We start from the raw sequence: 19,270 nt of genomic DNA on the forward strand, positions 1-19,270 counted from the left end.
GGAAGCTCAGTACTGGGATCATGCAGTCAGGGAGTGGGAAGGGACTGCCAGGGGCATGTACTCAGTATGGATATGTTCTGATATCCTGCTAATCTATGGGGAGCGAAGAGGCAATTCCTGCTCCTTCAATGGAACAGTTCAGCAGACAAAAGTGAAGAAAGCCTTGTTGCATCTCCCCCCTCCTTCATGTCCTCCTGGGGTCCTAATTTAATAATCCCTGGTTTAAATAACTAATTAGAAACCTATATAGGGTTGTGTCATTAGCAAATGTTGGCACTTTACTAATCCCAATCTGCCTCCTAGCTCCTTAATAAATTCACTGGGACCATACTTAACCCAGGGATCAGCACTGGAATTTCCCACTATTAATCTCTCTCGGCAGTCAGAATAGCTGGTTAGTCTTACATTTTGTGTCCTTATTTCATAGCTAGTTCTTAACCTGCAATAGGGCTTTACACTAAGTTTCCTTAATAGCTTCTCATTTTTAGGGGGGGGCCACTATCAAAATGCTTCCGAATGTTTAAATACATTCTGTCTAGCGGTTTGCAATTAGCCTCTATTTTGTTAACGTTGTCAAGGATTCCTAAACAGGTAGAGATGCACAATCCAGCTTCCCACAACAGTGCTGCTCTGTTTCTATCATATACTCTAAAGTCCTTTATAGTTTTCTCAACTGTTTTTCCAACCACTCAGCTAATTCCCATAATCATCCTTAGGCTTTATTTTAAAAACAGCTACTCCAGTGGCTCCTTGCAGCCCTTTGGTGGTTGTGCTTAATGGCAAATTACACGTTTGGCTTACCTATTCATTGTAGGGCTCCTTCAGAACTGTTGGGTGAATGCAGTCCACCCCTGGTGATTCACTACAATTTAATGTTGTGTTCCATCACCTTTGTTTTTTAAACATATCTGTGTCTCAGACTGTGGATGTTCATTACTTTACCAGTAAAACAAAGAAAAGAGTCCAAAATATAAGTCACAAAACATCAGATCATAAATACACGGAGAGGGATTGATTGGGTCTTCTTTTTTTTTTAATTTAAAGGGACAAAGGCACATGTCAGTTATAGAAATAAAATGAATTGAAGCCATAGAATGTGTGCCTCCTCCCTTCATGGATATTATCCCTAAGGTCTTTTGCTTCTCCTGTAATAGAATTATGAAAACATTTGTGTGCTCCTGTTTTAGAAAAGGAATCCTGAAGCTCGAGTAATGATGTCTGAGATCGAGGCACCCCAGAATTAGGAATCCATTCAGGCAATGCCATGTTGGGCGGGTTGCCGTCCAAACTCAAAGTATATTGGGTTTCCTCTTGATCATTGCACTCCGGTTGAAAATTTCCACCTTCTCCACCAGTCTGATTCTTTGGTACACCTGGCTTACTAAGACTAACTGGGTTGTGCCATACAATGTATTGGTCTAAATGGCTGGGTTTCAAATCTTCGTAATAAAGGGAATTCCAAGACGGTGCGGGAGAAGGTTCAGATTCAGGTCTAACTGCAAGCTGCCTTCTGTACAAAGCTTCCGTTTGCCATGTATCCGTGATTTTCTGAAATTTGTTTACTATAGGTCTGTTATCCTGACTCTCACCTCTCTGGTAACATGCTTGAGGCAGATGAAGAGTCTGCAGTGAGTCCTCATCCCTTTTCCTGGCTTCGTTTTCTGTATGTTTACATTGCTGAACCAGATTTGTTGCTGTTTTCCTATTGCTAAGTATCATGTCTGAGCAACTGGGTATGACAGCATGAACTGTGTACAAAACTGGAGGCACGTGAACATCTGAGGAATCCCGTTCTTGTAAAACTGATTCGCTGGGACGCCGACTTTGGAGGAAACGTGCAATGCGCCCTTCTAGGGGCCTCACTTGTGAGAGACTAGGCAGAAACGTTTCTTTCTGTGGGAGGAAAAATAGGATTAGGGTTGGCATCTAAGCCTATGCATTTCACAAAGGAAGAGTGTCGTGGCTGGTGGTCCTGACTGTTTGCTTACTCTGCCGAAAAGGTTCAAGTGTGAGTCTTCATCCACAGCCTCACACTGGGGGTGGTGTGGAGGCGTGCTGCCAGACATGGGCACAGAGTCAGGGGGAATATGGCCACTGCTTCACCCTTTGAAAGTGAGCAGTGAGTGCCCTCCCATAGACAGGCCAACTCTGCTGGGTGAGGGGAGGAGCCTAGACCATGATCCCATCCCTGCCCAGAGCATACTGGAAGGCTAAACTCAGAGACCTTCTGCTTGGAAGAGGACAATGAACGTATTGTGCCCAGCATCTATGTTCAGGACACAAATGGGAGGAGGTTTCTTGTGCCCTCTTCTCCCACTTTCTATGGTTACCATCCCTCCTATTTGTGATCTTATGACATCCATGTTACAATGCCAACAAATGCTTACATTAATGTATATTGTTTAGCTTCTTTTAATGTAATTTAGCAGTTGGAAACAATGAGGATCATTAACACCATATGGCCAGCCAGCTCTCTGCAGACCATAGTTTGGAGAACCACTGATCTATCTTCATTATTAATTATTTGTATTGCAGTAGCACCAAGGAGCCTCAACTAAGTCAAAGCCCCATTGTGCTAGACACTGTGCAAATAGAGTAAATGACCATCCCTGCCTGGTACAGCTTGCAGTCTAAAAATTACTCAAATAACCCAAATGTTTTATTTCTGCTATTTATTATAAAGTGCTAATGGAATAATATTGTTGGGACAAACAGGTCTGTCCCAGAGTGGACCTTTTCCAAACACAAGTTCTGAGATCAGAGGGCAAGAAAACCTAACCTATGTTTGAAGTAATGAGAGCTGCCATTTTGGATTTTCTCTTCTAGAAGCAACTTGTTGAAAATACACTTTTCAAGCCTTCTTTATACATCATAAAGGAGCAGAAAAAGGACACACACTATTTCTTCCAGGTCACCTTTAAGAGAAAACTCAGCAGCTTTTCTGTTTAAGATATGGGGTACAATTATTATTATTAATTATTATTATTATTATTGATTACAACTATTTGCACTGTAAAAAAAGAAAAACAAAAGATAATGCGATCTACAAGTTAAAGCATGAAGGAGCATACGAATGTTTAGCATATCTGGCACGTCAATACCTTGCCACGCCGGCTACAACAGTGCTATGCGAACGCCTGTGCTCACTTTCAGGTGACAATGTAAATAAGTAGCAGGCAACATTATCTCCTGTAAATGTAAACAAACTTTTTGTCTTAGCGATTTGCTGAACAAGAGGTAGGACTCAGTGGACTTGTAGACTCTAAAGTTTTACACTGTTTTGAGTACAGTTATATAACAAAAATAGTTATTCTACATTTGTAAGTTACACTTTTATGATATAGAGATTGCACTAAAGTATTTGTATGAGGTGAACTGAAAAATACTATTTCTTTTGATTATCTTTTTAAAAGTGCAAATATCTGTAATAAAATAATATAAAGTGATCACTGTACACGTTGTATTCTGGGTTGTAACTGAAATCAATATATTTGAAAATGTAGAAAAACATCCAAAATATTTATAATAAATTTAAATTGGTATTCTATTATTATTTAACAGTGCAGTTAAAACTGCAATTAATTTTTTAATTGAGTTAATTTGTTTTGAGTTAATTGTTTGAATTAACTGCAATTATCTGACAACCCTATACATTTTCAAAAGCATCTAAGGATACGTCTTCACTCCCTAAATACTATCCCGCCTTAGCCCTAAGCATGTATGCAGGTGACTAACCCGTCCTGCTTCCTGCACCACTGCAGCGACCCTGTTATTTTTGGCATGCTAGCTCAACCAAGACTAGTACGTGTATGTTTACCTTACCTAGAAATTACACTTCCAGCTGCAGTGTAGACATATGCTATGTCAATAAGTCCCATTTTAAAAAGTGACACAGCCACTTAGACATTTAAGTCCCATTGACTTTCACTTAGTGACTAAGTCACTTTTAAAAATTGGATTTAGGAGCCCAAGTAACTTAAATGCTTTTGAAAATGTTATGTTTCTACTCTTAAAATTGACTTTGTAAAAAATGGTCCCTTCTCACTCAATAGATCTGCTTCTTGTGTGTATTCAAAATCATCTGGATCTTTTTGTGACAAAAGGAGTTTGAATTACTTTTTTACTCTTGCTAGCACTGCAGAACCAGCACAGCTGTGGGAAAGTGAATTGGAATCGGTTCCTTCTTGTGCATTATTAACAGAATACTTTGCACAGGTGTAATTGATTGGAACTATGTAAACTGATTGAAGACAATGGGACTGCACGGGTGTCACTGAGGGCATAAATTGGCCTGCAGAACATTTATTATAGGTAATGATGCATGAGAAGAGAGCAATACAGCTTGATTTTCATATCCGATGTTGAGTTTGCATGGCTGGCAGTTATGAAAACATATTTTTACTTGTATCCTGAGCACATTTAATATTAAAATTATGGAGACAATAAACATGGAACCTCCCGAAGCCATTTTACCCATTGCAGAATAGAACTGCACTTTAAAATAGAATCAGAGAACTCTGAGGGAATTGTACATTCTTGATGCACCGTAAAATAAAAAGGCAAATAACTCACATGAAAGTAGCAGAATGGAAAACTCTCTCAAAAACCTCAGCTGATTCTGCTTGATAGACAAACAATAACCTGTGATGCTACAAGGACTTTTACCAAATGGAAGCCACGTCTACATGTTATCAAAAGAGACTGAGTCTGATAAAGGCAATAGGCCAGATCCTCAGCTGGTGGCTTCAATGGAGCTATGCTGATTTACACTAGCTGAGGATCTGACCCAATGTGTTTCAGCCTCTGCACTGTTGCACCACTCACAAGAGACCTCCCTTCTGATTTGAAGGGTGGCATTACTAATGTTTACAGAGGCAAAAAGTACTGTAAAGTGCTGCCATATGTAGGGTTACCATACGTCCGGATTTTCCCGGACATGTCCGACTTTTGGGGGCTCAAATCCCCGTCCGGGGGGAAATCCCCAAAAGCCGGGCATGTCCGGGAAAATCGGGAGGGCTCGGCCAGGGCCTCTTTGTCTGGGGCCGGTGCGGGGTCGCGGGGCCGGGGGCATGGTGCCGGGCCGGGAGCCGGGCCGGGCGCGCGGTGCCGGGCCGGGGGCCAGGCCGGGCGCGCGGTGCCGGGCCGGGGGCCAGGCCGGGCGCGCGGTGCCGGGCCGGGGGCCAGGCCGGGCCAGGGTCACAGTGCCGGGCCGGGCTGGGCACGGGGCCGGGCCGGGGTCCGGGCCGGGAGCCGGGGGGCCGGGCCCGCGGGGCCGGGAGCCGGTCCGGGTCGGGGAGCCGGACCGGGGTCGGGGAGCCGGGCCCGCGGGGCCGGGAGCCGGACCGGGGTTGCGGGGTCGCCGGGCCGGGCCCACGGGGCCGGGAGCCGGTCCGGGGTCGGGGAGCCGGTCCGGGCCCGCGGGGCCGGGTCGGGGAGCCGGGCCGGGGTGCCGGGCCCGCGGGGCCGGGAGCCGGACCGGGGTCGCGGGGTCGCCGGGCCGGGCCCACGGGGCCGGGAGCCGGGCTGGGGTCGGGGAGCCGGTCCGGGGTCGGGGAGCCGGTCCGGGCCCGCGGGGCCGGGAGCCGGGTTGGGGAGCCGGGCCGGGGTCGGGGAGCCGGTCCGGGCCCGCGGGGCCGGGTCGGGGAGCCGGGCCGGGGTCGGGGAGCCGGACCGGGAGCCGGACCGGGGTCGGGGAGCCGGGCCCGTGGGGCCGGGAGCCGGACCGGGGTCGTGGGGTCGCCGGGCCGGGCCCGCGGGGCCGGGAGCCGGGGTCGCGGGGCCGGGAGTGGTCGGCCGGGGCCGGCACCCCAGGGCCCGAACCGACCCAGGCTGGAGCCGCCGGGGGCCAGCCTGGGCCGCGCCTCCTCCCCCCACACCCCTCTTACCTGCTACAGGCTTCCCGCGACTCAAATGTTCGCGGGAAGCAGGGGAGGGGGCGGAGACTTTGGGAGGGGCGGAGTTGGGGCGTGGGCGTGGGCGGGGCTGGGGGCGGGGCCCCGGGGAGTGTCCTCCATTTGGAGGCACAAAATATGGTAACCCTAGCCATATGCTGGTGACAGCTTTCAAAGATAAGAGAGAAAATGCTACTAAGCAGAGTCGCAATCAAGAAAATTAGTAATTGAACAAATCTTTGATACATTATACAACTTCTGTCTACAAAACAGACCACCACAGATTTTAACCTATGAATAATTTCTCTCCAGTTTAGAGTGAACCTGATCTTGTAAACACATATTACTGGGACTACTACGGGAAGTCATATCTGGGTCTACTCCTGTCCGTGAACACTACATCTGGTTGCAGGATGAGGTTCTTAGTGATTGGAGTACTTACAAGTTCCACGTCTTCCCCTAATTCTCCAGTTACTCTGCCAATTAGCTTCATGTCGTAATCATCCAGTACGAGGGGGTTCATGGGACCTCTACCTTAATGGAAACATATTTTACTTTCTAGTCTTCTTTGGTTAGACAAATGAGAAGAAATGCTTACTCACGGGTGTGGAAAAACTCAAATAACTGTTACCCTGTGTAACATTTATCATAAATTCAACTGCTTTTTAAAAATACCCCAAATCTTGAAACAGGACTCAAAAATGGAAAAATAAATCCATTGGCTAACCCCTTTTGCTGACATCATGTTACCTTTTCTTCTTTATCTCTATTCGTTCATATTAAAAATAATGCATACCTGTGAAATCATGGTTATAGGTTGTTATCCACTGGGCCCTTTCTACATTTCGCAGCATGTTGGTTGTCCTTGGAGAGAGATTAGGTTCCAGTGGGTTGCATGTAGCATTAGGAGCCACAGTCTTTGGTGGCTTTGGATAGTATATCTGACTGCTTCCCTCAACAAATTTAGGAAACTGGAGGAAAAAAAATAAAATGGGTAAAGTATAAAAATCTTGCTGCATCTAGGTGAAGTGACTTTAAGACATGGGGTATCTGTATGTATTTTAAAGTTCTGATATGAAAAAGATTAGAAAATATGGTCTTTTTAGGAAACATTAAGTGGTAGCATGGGTGAGTTGGACGTACATATATTTCTGTAGTAAGGGCCTATGCACCCCTTACTCTTGTGAGCAATCCTTACTGATTTTACTCAGCATTAGCCATTTTCCACACTCTTCATCCAGCAATCTTTCTGTTAAGTTTACCTGATGAATTACTCGTGGGGGGTAGTTCATACACTCTGCGCTACTGGAATTCAGCCCTGCATTACAATCTAATTAGAATATTTAACATCTGCATAATTCATCTGAAACAAGACACTTTGATTAAAATCTTCATGTGAAGCTCTTCCTTGCTCTCATATTTTCAAGGACACAGTAGGCTGGACCCTATGTACCATTCCTATTAACAGGGTGCTTCATAGGGACTGTCAAGTCAAGAGGCTTGTATCTCTCAATATCCATAGGAAACTGCATCCCCAAAAGCTGTATCTATATGCTCATTTTGTTTACCACTGGCCTGCCCTATACTCTTCATCTTGTCCTAGGTATGTCTTTCATCTAACTTAAGCTGAGCAGAGACCTGGTCTTTCTATTCATCTGAAGACAAACAATAGCAGAAGCCTTAACACGAGTGCTGGAACAGGAGAGGTCAGGGGGGTATGACCCCATCACCTTTAAAAGTGGGAGGGCTAAACCCCTCTCACTGTTGACCGTCTGTAAGTGCAAGCGACGAGGTGGAGAGGAGTAAGTGGGGGTAGGGCCTCAGGGGAAAGAGGCGGTGTGGGAGCTGGGTCTCAGGGGAAAGAGGCAGCACAAGGGTGTGGGCTAGGATTGCCAACTTTGGTTGGACGAATTCCTGGCGATTTCATCACATGACATAATCTTTAATTAAAGATTAATCTTTAAGTCCTGGAGGATTGGCAACCCTAGTGTGGGCTCGGGGAGAAGGGGCGGTGTGGGGGTGTGGCTTTGGGGAGAAAGATTGGTGTGGGGGCACAGGGCAGGGCCATGTTGCCTCTGCCATTCCTGAACCTTAACACTTAGGGGCAAGTCCATCCACTCATTCTGTGTTCATGCAGGACCCCCGCAATGGAACTAGTGTGCTTCAGCTGTGTAAGGCAGAGCTGGATTCAGAGATCTGTGTAGGGGAGGGGCACTTCTTGCACGGCCTGGAGACCAGCGCTGTGGGGAGGGGCTCCCTGTATGGCAACATGAGGACAGGACCAGGGCAAGGCCAAAGAGTATCTGCTGCTACACAGACCCTCCAGTCATGAGGGACTGCAGAGCAGTGGCTCAGTGGCCACTTTGTTAACATAGCATGAGAAATTCCTTCTCCTACATGTCTCTGGGGTACTAAATTGGGCACTGGGAAATGGGTTTTTACCCCTTAAATCAAAAAGAGCCATTAGCCTGACAGCTCTCTTAGCTTCTGATCTTAGTTATATGGTTTTTTTTTTGGTGAATGAAAGATCTTTCCTAAAATGACGGCTGTTTGTTTTGACTACACTGTGCGCTATTCAGGGCTTGAATAGGTTTGTAACAGCAATTAATTTGAAACACAGTCAGGGATCTTTATTTCTTCTAAATCAGTTTTACAAGGGTTCGGTTTGTTTGATAAAAAAAATGTGAATTTTCCTAATCACAGCAACAACTACCTACATGAAAGTATGCATGTTGTCCTGGCCAATGCAAGGCCTCCTTCTGGGAGTCAGATGGAATGTTGATGACTTCATGTCTATATGGATTACCTAAATGGTTCAGAAAAAAAAAAAGGCAATAATATAATATCCATCAGGAAGAGCCAGGGACAGAAGAAGAGAGAAAAGTTCATTGCTGGTTGAGGTTTGTACACAAATCATCCTCTCTGGGTTGGGTTTTATTGCAAGGGCTCTTGTTTAATAAAATTGACACCAATTTGGCAAGACTCTCACTGCGTTCTCCCTGTATAGTTTTACAAGTACAAAACGCTACAGGATAAGTAAGAACTGGTGAATTATAAACGTTGGCCCTCTGCCCATAAAACCACTTCCAGAGGTGGAACTGAATGCCACTGATGAATGAAGTAGCCTAACTGACTGACCACAGGCCTGGAGCAACTGAGCCCTGGTCTACGCTACAAACGTATGTCGCTATAATGACATCACTCGGGGGGTGATGCAGTTATACTGACTGAACTCCAGGTGTGGACAGCACTATGTTGATAGGAGAGCTTTTCCTGTCAAAATAACTACTGCCTCTCGGGGAGGGGGAGTATTTACAGTGACAGGAGAAGCTCTCCCGTTGGCATAGGTAGCATCTTCCCTGAGCGCTACAGTGGCACAGCTGCAGCGCTGCAAGTGTAGACAAGCCCTGAGTTTTGATCCTGGCTCTGCTGTGTGGCCTCCCTGCCTCAATTTCCAGCTCTGCAAAAATGGGAATAATGTCTACCTCACAGCAACATTGTCAGGCTTAACTAATTAATGGCTGCATAGCGCTTTGTAGATGTAAAGTGCTATATAAAGGCACAAAGGCTGGGATTCACAAAGGTACGCAGGCACCAAACTCCCCCAGAAATCAAGTCAAGTTAATGGGAGTTTGGTGCCTAATACCTTTGTGAATATCACTGTAGCAAGCAGCCGACTCACCGGCGCGGCACCTCCTGCTGGTCGTCCGGGAATTAGCTCTTTCCAGCCTTAGAGAGCCTCCTGCTGGCCGGTTTCTCCCTACCGGTATCTGCTTCCTCATCACTCTCCACCACTTATACTTCGGGCACTTCAGCCCCCCTTATCTGGGTCTCTCCTCCCAGGAGAACCCCCTCCCCCTATGCCCACCTTGCGTCAGTGGCTACTGCCAGTTGTCATCTAGCCCCCTTTCTCTGGGGGGAACTGCAGTCTGCAATGGCCACTCATCATTGGCAAGGGGGTTGGACCTGCTGCCTTTCTAGCCCCCAGCTGTCTCCCTGCAGCCCCAGTACCTCCTCTGGCCTTCCTGCCAGGCCTCAGCCTGGGAGGTGGTCAGGTCTGAGCTCCCCAGCTCAGCCTGCCCCTTCCCCAGCACTGCTCTGCCGAAGGTACCCTGTCTCTCCCAGGCAGCTAGGCCCTTCTCACTCCAGGGCTGGAGTGAGACTCTCACAGCTCCTTACTCACAGCCCTCTTATCAGGGCCAGCTGTGGCCAGCTACCTAGCCAACCTCCCTCAGCTGTTCTCACTCCTTTTATCCCAGGAGCGGGGTAACCGCCCCGCTACAATCACCCAAAGTATTCTTTATATAATTTAAGTGATAAAAGCCAGTCTAGGTTACCTGAGCCCTCAGTCTAGATTTCCATCTCCCCAAATAAAACCAAACTGCAGTAAATAAGCTTTTGTCCTGGCCTGCCCACGTAAGTTAGATCATACAGCGGAACAAAAAATAAAGTCAAAGAATTTTCGAAGAGCAGTCATTTGCTGCTTCTAAAGTAATTCTTAACCTGATAAGCTTTGCTGGGAATAGACCATGGCCTCTAATGATCCCCTGTTGAGCAAAAATAGGTTTTGCAAACCCACCTCCACACATCTGATTAGCATTGTTTAATGTGAATGGAGAACAGTAAAAAGCGGGAGAGATTTAAAAAAAAGTACTTCCAATGTTATATGCTTTGTGAAAAGGTTTTGTTTATGGCTGATCAAAGTAGCCCCATATCATACAACCCTCTTAAACATCACTGTTCAGCACAGGGACTAGGGAAGGTAGCTAATTAATGCAAATTGACCTGCTGCTTAATGTCAGAAGCTCCTACTGAACTGAAAAGCTTCTTATCCCTCCAGCATATGCTGCTTCTCTTTTAAACAGAGTACCAAACTGTGCCTGGCTCGCACGGACAGGGAGCAGAGATGCTGGCAACTGCACCAAGAGTCCTGCTATTCTGGAAAAGAAATGTCCGTCCTGCCCCCACACCTAAATGCCACGGGGTGCTAACGACAACATGTGTGCTAGTTAACCCAGACAGTAGAGTGGCAAAAAACATACACACTTCAACACAGAGATTGTGATCTGGAGAAACGGGGGCAAAGCCAGAGCTCTACATTTTACCAGAGCACTTGGCCAGATTCTGAGCCCCTTCGTATTGAATCTCACTGGGACCACTTGTGGAGTAAGATGCTACTCAATGTGAGTAATGAGTGACAGTAATTTACTGCTTGTCTGAGCAGCATTAGTTTGCTGTTAGAAATGATTTCACCTTGGTGTGGTAAAATATAAACAGTTCAGTGACTGTTTAAACATACAGGAGTCATCCGCAAACAGTGAGTGTGTGGGTTTCATCTCAGCCCTGGTCTACACTACAAACTGATGTCGGTATAATTATGTCGCTCATCCACACTTCTGAGCAAAGTAGTTATACCAACCGAACCCCTGGTGCAGACAGCACTGTGTCGATGGGAGGGCTTCTCCCGTCAACATAGCAGCTACTGCCTCTCGGGGAAGTGGAGTACCTCCGGCAATGGGAGAAGCTCTCCTGTTGGCTTAGGTAGCATCTTCACTAAGCGCTACAAGGGCATAGCTGCACTGCTACAGCGCTGTAAGTGTAGACAAGTCCTCAGACTGCAAGGGGCTTGGAAAAGTTTGCTGCATGTTTTTGTACCCCATGACCTCTCACTGCACATTCTGCCATTTGTAAACATCTGGGTCTCATCCCTGGTGTAACTATCATGGTCAATGGAGCTACTTCAGGGTGGAATTTATTTGGCCCAGGATTTGCAAACTTTTGATCTCTGCCATAGCTTTTTCTAGCTCCTCTCACTGACGGTTACTACCAATAATTATTTCCATGACTGGAGGACATCGTACACTAAATTTTATGCTTCACCTTTGTAGGAAATCGAAATGACGGCAGCATGCTTGGTACCAACGTGCGATGCTCCAGTTTAAGCCAAGCTCTGTCGCTATTATTTTCACGCACTGGCTTCATTTCAACAAAATCACAAACATTTGAGAACACCAAACAAATGCCAAATGCTGCTTTACCTTTGGTCTTTCTTAAAACAATCACATCATAAGCCTTTGTAGGGATGTTGGGATGAAAAGGTTGATGGCTGCTTGCTTGAATGCCAGTGTCTTGATCCTCTGGTGATTTAAAGTTTGGGAACATGGCATATCTGGAGATGTGTGTGTGGTAGGGGTGTGAAACTGGAAATGGCAGGGATAATTGTCTTGGATTGATTTTAGATGGAAAGAAAAACAGAAACAAAGTTACCTTACTTTAAATAAATATAGATTTGTCTTAATATTAAAACAATATATTGTATATCCGACTGGGCCAAATTCATCCCTGGAATAATTCTGCTGAAGTCATTGGAGTTACACCTGGGAGGAATTTGATCTTCTGTGTTTAAAACAGACATTGGGTCATTGCTTGTCAGACACTTGTAAGGAGATGCAATAATTGTTCAACTGAGAGGAGGCATGAGAGGCAAAGAGGAGGGGGTCCTTTAGTTTCTTTAACCTCTCCTGCCCTTACCTCACCAAGAATTCCCACTGCTCACCCCCAGACCTCTGAGGCGCTTTCCCTGTTCCCTCCCCTTCTTCCTATGTAAAAAAGATAAATTTTCTTTGTAGTTGGAACCCTTGGGGCCAGCATTTGGGCCACGGAGGTGCCTCTACAGGCAAAGGGACATCAAATAAGACTGTATAGTTCGCATGTCTCTAGGACAAGCTCTGCAATTGTGGGAGCATGAAGACCAAGACTAATATCTGATCTCTACTTGCTAATTAGAGATGGACCCAAATCAAGACTTTGGGAGAGGGTGGTGGTGTTTGAAATCAGAGCCCAGATCCAGATCAGAAGTTTGTAAGAGGCGCCTACCAACATAATCTTCATGCTACCTACAACTCTACCTGGGCCTACGCTGCCTTCCTTGGGGAGGTCATCCACAGCTTCATCCTGCAGAGTAACATTACCCTTTCAGGCTCATGACCACATAAACTTTACAACTATCCTCTTTGTTAGAAAGGTGCTCCTGTTTCTATAATAGCATATGATAGGAGGCTCATCAGAGACAGGTACCCACAATAGGGTAAGTAAAAGACTGAAGAACTCATGTGAGAAACATTCAGGGATAGTATTTTCCTACAGACTCAAGAACTGGCATAGGAGAAGGTGGAGCAGGTGGAGGACAGCGTGACAAGACAAAAACCAGACACAAGAAGCAGTGACAGAAAAAAAGTATGGAGGGAGGGAAAACAGAGAGGAGAAAACCAATCGCAACAGAAATGGCACCCGCCTGCCTCACACATAAGAAGTGCAAGCTTCAGAAAAGCAAATGCAGGCCATAAGAAGTGTGTAAGAAGAGTGAAGGCACGTGAGGGGAGATGCCATCTAACGTAGGAACACTGAAATGAACGGAGGTACTGTCAGACAGCCAAAAGAAGGATGGAAAAGAGGAGAGTAGAAGGGAAGACAAGGCCTGTTTAGTGGCCTAGTATAGTGTAATGCACTGCTCCGGCATGTATGAGAGCAAGGTTCTTTTTCTAGACTTACATCTGTGCGTGGAAAAAAGGGGACTGTAGTTGTGTTGACTGCCTCTTGCTGGGAGAATGCTACAGTACCATTGTCTAGGCACATGTAGACCTCAATCCAACAAAGCCCTTAACAAAGGCACTTAAAGTTAAGCATGAGTAGTCCCACTGAAGTCACTTTTTGGATCAGGGCATTGGTCAATATAGAGGGAACTCCAAAGTGCTTAACTGCTTTGTTGGCTTCACATCTTAACGCTACAATTCAACTACGGTAACTGGCAACTATTTTATTGGCATAAAATAAAAAGTCAAATACAAACTGAACATGTCTTCTAATATTAATTTTAACTCAGTACTGCAGAAAAGATCATACACATTAGTAAGCAGAAGAAAGCTAGTAAATAACATGTGTTCTGAAGACTTGGAGCAACTTACATTAAAAAAAAAAAACGCAGGAGGAATGAGGAGGTGCTGCTTCCTTACAGGCTATAATGATCTTTGGCAATAAATGAACTTATGACTTCTAAATCCAAAGATCAAATCTTTTAAGTGCATGGACTTTGTACATAATGAGTCACATTTACAAATGTTTACTTTTAGGTGGAAAAGAGGGGCAAATTCTAGCCTCAGCTCCTAGCACAGATCCCACTGAAGCTAATGGGTACTAGGCCTGTGCATCTAAACTCAAAATTTGGCCGAAAGAAAACGGTTTTTCTGGCTGGGGGTGCTAAGAGAGAGCGCCACCCTGGACACTGAGAACTGGGATTTCACTGAGTCTTTCTCATATTGCTGGGGCTGCTATTTTCAGCTTTCAATTACTGAATGGTGAGGAAATCAAAGAACTAAATAAAAAATCCTAAAACGTTGTGACAAGTGCAATAACAGGGATCCAGGGGTCTGTCCTCAGGGAAACAAACACTGGGATTCTATTTTAATACAAGGGAATAGCATGATCTGGGTTCTCTAGAAAACTCTAACATGAAAGTTTACAGCATCTTATTGTGAGCAGACACCTTTTCCAAACTGCTTTAAAAAACACAGCCCACGCACTATGTATAGGCCAACCTCACCCCTTCTGTGGGGCTGTACTCCACTAACCAAAATATCAACAATAAGCTAACAAAGAATAGCTTGGCCAGGGGTTCTCACAACAAATTTTTGATGGCCTCAGAGTGCAGCCATCAATTCTTGCTCTGACAATTGTTCCTAAAATACTTAATTAACTTTAGGAAAAACAAATGAATATGCACCTGCCCTTGTCCAAATCATAATTTATTTATGTAAGGTTTTTTAATTTGCAGATTTAATAATAAAAATAATGTACAGTTGTCTCTATTCTTTAATGGACCTAAACAGAATACAGGCACAAATAAGGTGCTTTGTATGTTCTTGTCTTTTTTGTTGCTGTTTCTTTTGCTTTTTTGGTTGCTTTAGTTTAGGCTTGCTAGCTAGTAAGTCTGCTGCTTGAAAAGTGATACTTGTATGTTAATTCCAAGCCAGCTACTAAGTCTGTAGTAAAAAGTGATATTAACAAATATCACTTTTCATAGCAGATTTACTCAGCCCCGGCAAGCCTGGGGATAAATTAATCCTTGGATGGGGAAGTGGGTAGGAAGGCACCAGAGGCCAAGGGCAATGGCAGGAGGGGGTAAGCCCAGGGCCGGAGCCTGGAGCCCGGTGCCTGGGGGATGGAACCCAAAGTCCCATGGCCATAGTCTGGGGCCCGAGGCCCAAGCCTGAAGCCCTGTGGCTGGGGGATGGAGCCCACCACCACGCAGCTGGAGCCCAAAGCCCCGTGGCTGGAGCCTACTGCCCGCTACCCCAGGGCTGAAGTCCGACCCCATTGCCTCCAGGAAGGTGGGGAACTCACTGGCTGCCTGCTCCTCTCGTTTGTGTCTCCAGAGGGGGGCTGGGCCCAACCCCTGCTGGGGACTCTCGGGGAGGCTGCTGCTTACCTCCCCACACCTCACCCAATCACTGCCCAGGAGGCTGTGGCCACAAGAAAGATCTCAGGTGGCTGCATGTGGCCACAGTGGCTGCATCTGACAAATGATGGCTTAGACTTTCTGACCAATCTTGGCTTTAGCTAGTCTGCTATGCCCATACCCTAGATACTTTCTTCACTAAACAGGAACTTCCCCTTCTCCCTGCCCATATATCTAAGTGGGATAAAGAGGTGTGACCATAAAAGCCTTTCCGTGCCCAATGGCAAAGGGGTCAATGTCATGTAACAGCAACTTCTATCAACCCTGACAAACACATTGCTGTCATGATATTTATCTATAAGGAATGTCATGTAAGATATTAAATGAAAGCTGGTGACACAGTGGTCATTCATATCATTGTGAAATGTGTCCCTTGACACTACCTAAGGCATTATGGATACTTACTGATATTATGCTTTAACATCTGTAACCAAACAAATGGAGAAACAGGTTTTCTTCCAGACAAGAGGGAGGCTAGTTATCTCTCTGTCTCTAATGTAAATTGAGCATGGTGATGCCAGAGACAAGGGAGAGTTCATTTGCATGGGAGGCACGCAGGAGGAGCAAATTAACGCAAGGATGTGAAATCAGGATGGGAAGACACTGGAGTAGTCTGACCCCCAGGGGTTCATCCTGACTTTGCTGACAAAAACAATAAACTTTGAGGAATTTAAAGAGAAGCCAAAAGACATTTTGGATCCATCCCTGAGGGAATAAAGAGGTCAGCGCTCTTTGCATCTATGAACGATGGATCCCAGCCATATGGGTTGGTGACACTGAGAAATGGCTGTAGGTGAGAAAACTGCTTTCCACAATGGTTGGAGCCTGCTAAGGTTACATGTAGTCTCTTAGAAGTGAGTTAAACTTTTGTTTTATTTGTTACCATTTCTGTTTCTATTATCTTTGCTTAGTGTCACTTAAATCTCTGTTCTTTATTAATAAACTTTTTCTTGTTTTATTATCAAGTCATCTCAATGCTGTTGTATTAGAGTAAGGTGTGAATGCTCAGCTGAATCAACAGGCTGTGTATTTTGTCTCTTTGGAGACAGCAGACTTGACAGGCTCTTCCAAGGGGCTCGGGGGCTAGGGTGTATCAAGTATTAGCTGCAAGGCAAAGAGGGCTGGGAAAGGCCCTAGGGAGTTTGTTTGGCTGGCTAACAAGCTGGGGTGACAGGGAGTTGTTACTCAGTTTAACACCAACAAATCTCTTTTGCTAAAACAGAGGAGTAACAAGGTCATTCATAATCCAGAGAAAGTATCATATGTGGCACTAGCAAGAGTGAATCAGCAAAATACATTTAGACCTTAGCCATCAGCCAGCAAGATCAACACCTGCTAAGAGGGCGGGGTGCTTTGGACAAGAACTAATAAATTTACCATTGTATGTGTTCATTCTGTAGTGAGATCTCTCTGTATTTACTAGTGCTAACTTTCCCCTTATCTATTGCCAGAGTACTTAAACTATATCAGTGAGGATATAAAATAGAGGAACGGCCTTTCTTTTAAGGCACAAAGAAAAAGGTACAATATAAGTGATATAAACTTACTCGACTGAATTATCTGGAGGTTTGGGAAGCCTGTATTAGAGAAAAGAAAATATTAGGTGATTAATTTGGAGTGATCCATATTCATTGTGATTTCCTCTCCCCTTTTTATCTAAATTAGTACAATCAACAAACATTAGAGACAAATTAATATGTAATAAACACAGATAATACTCTCACTGGGTCTGAAAGTCCTTTACATGTTTAGGTGCCAAAATATGAAAGCTCAATGGGTGGTGTGGGTGTGTCATTTCAGAAGAAACAGGAAAAAAATAATCAACCTCTGACACTTCCTTGTAACGAGCCCTGCCTTAGTAAACATCACTCGCTAGTACTTTTAAAAAATTGAACCCTTTTAATCAGTAATGCAAAACAGAAAAATCTGAAAATATATCCACTTTATTCACAGTATTAGTGGAGAAATTATATATTCATTTTTCAATGATAATTTTTTTATTATTCATGGTAGAGACTTATTTTTTTTAAAGCAGTAAGGTGGAGGAAAACACTAATTCTAGAGAGCAAAACTTTAATCACTGAGTCTCTTGGCTCTACCATCAAGCCAGAAGGAGTCCTAGACTTATTCTGCAAGAATCAGAAAGTCTTTCAAAACTGGAGAATGCAATAAATATACTGTATATATGACATAATCTAGCTGGGTGGCACTCCCTTCCTTCCCCCCATGGGGGCTAGCCTGGATCCCAGTAGTGCCTCTTCCCCCTCCGCAATGTTCCTCAGCACCCCCTAGGGGGTGCACTCCACAGTTTGGGGACCTCTGGTCTAAGTATATGCCATTTGGATATTTCAAGGGACAATTTATTAAGTTCCCAGGTCCTCGAAATAGATAAATGCACAAAACATCATTTGTACAGTTGATTGTTCTCTATGCCTCTCAAGGGAGTATTGTTCAGAATGAAGGGCCGAGGACAAGTGGCAGTTGTGCTCATAGATTCATAGACTCATAGACTTTAAGGTCAGAAGGGACCATTATGATCATCTGGTCTGACCCCCTGCATGCTGCAGGCCATAAAACCGTCCCTACCCCTTCCCTGGACTCTGCTGTTGAAGTCCCCAATCCTGTTTTTTGTGACTTCAATCGGCAGAGACCCTCCTGCTAGAGATCCCTGCCCCATGCTGCGGAGGAAGGCGAAAAACCTCCAGAGGCTCAGCCAATCTGCCCTGGAGGAAAATTCCTTCCCGACCCCAAATATGGCGATCAGTAAGACCCCGAGCATATAGGCAAGAGTCTCCAGCCCAACCCCTGTTAGCCATTATACTATTTACCTACCATTGCTTGGCTTTCCTTGACTACTATGTTTTACCATTAAACCATTCCCTCCATAAACTTATCTAACTTAATCTTAAAACCAGACAGGTCCGTCGCTTTTTTCACCGCCACGTCACATTGTCGACTCATAGTCATCCTGCGGTCTACAAGAACCCCTAGGTCCTTCTCCTCTTCCGTTACTTCTAACCAATGCGTCCCCATCTTGTAACTAAAATTGTTATTAGTCATCCCCAAATGCATCACCTTACACTTTTCACTATTAAATTTCATCCTATTTCTGATACTCCAATTCACAAGCTCATTCAAGTCTCCCTGCAGGATATCCCTATCCTCCTCCGAATTTACAACGCCTCCCACCTTCGTATCACCCGCAAACTTTATCAGCCGACTCCTGCAATCGGTTCCGAGGTCAGTTATAAATAGATTAAATAAAATGGGTCCCAAAACCGAACCTTGAGGCACTCCACTAGTAACCTCCCTCCAACCTGACAGTTCACCCTTTAATACAACCCGCTGCATTCTCCCCATTAACCAATTCCTTATCCACCTCTGGATTTTCATATCGATCCCCATGTTTTTCAGTTTAACTAATAATTCCTCATGGGGTACAGTATCAAACGCTTTACTGAAATCCAGGTATATTAGGTCCACCGCATTTCCCTTATCTAATAAATCCGTTACTTTCTCAAAGAAGGAGATCAGATTCGTTTGGCACGATCTGCCCTTCGTAAAACCATGTTGTAATTTATCGCAATTGCCACTACCCTCCAGGTCCTCAACTAGTTTCTCTTTCAGAATTTTCTCTAACACCTTGCACACTACAGATGTTAAACTAACAGGCCTGTAGTTACCCGGATCACTTTTTTTCCCTTTCTTGAAAATAGGAACCACATTAGCTATTCTCCAGTCTAACGGGACCACCCCCGAGTTTACAGATTCATTAAATATTATCGCTAATGGGCCTGCTATTTCCCGTGCCAATTCCTTCAATATTCTCGGATGAAGATCGTCCGGTCCTCCCGACTTAGCCCCA

General features: G+C 45.1%; 1 protein-coding gene across 5 annotated transcripts in view; it reads right to left on the bottom strand.

Moving 5' to 3' along the window:
• Nucleotides 1–1,015: 1,015 nt before the first annotated feature.
• The window catches only part of SPMIP4 (sperm microtubule inner protein 4), a 47,957-nt gene continuing 29,702 nt past the window's right edge, over nucleotides 1,016–19,270 (bottom strand). For all 5 annotated transcript variants that reach the window (XM_008170145.4, XM_065583388.1, XM_065583389.1 and 2 more), the window contains 6 exons: nucleotides 16,953–16,982; nucleotides 11,930–12,114; nucleotides 8,609–8,697; nucleotides 6,688–6,862; nucleotides 6,334–6,425; nucleotides 1,016–1,893 (listed from right to left, as the gene is read on the bottom strand). In XM_008170145.4, the coding sequence (XP_008168367.2) occupies nucleotides 1,060–1,893; nucleotides 6,334–6,425; nucleotides 6,688–6,862; nucleotides 8,609–8,697; nucleotides 11,930–12,114; nucleotides 16,953–16,982 (1,405 nt within the window). In that variant the 3' untranslated portion in view covers nucleotides 1,016–1,059. The remainder of the gene's footprint in view (nucleotides 1,894–6,333; nucleotides 6,426–6,687; nucleotides 6,863–8,608; nucleotides 8,698–11,929; nucleotides 12,115–16,952; nucleotides 16,983–19,270) is intronic.

Source organism: Chrysemys picta, chromosome 2 (assembly GCF_011386835.1).
Source record: "Chrysemys picta bellii isolate R12L10 chromosome 2, ASM1138683v2, whole genome shotgun sequence".
Lineage (NCBI taxonomy): Eukaryota > Metazoa > Chordata > Testudines > Emydidae > Chrysemys > Chrysemys picta.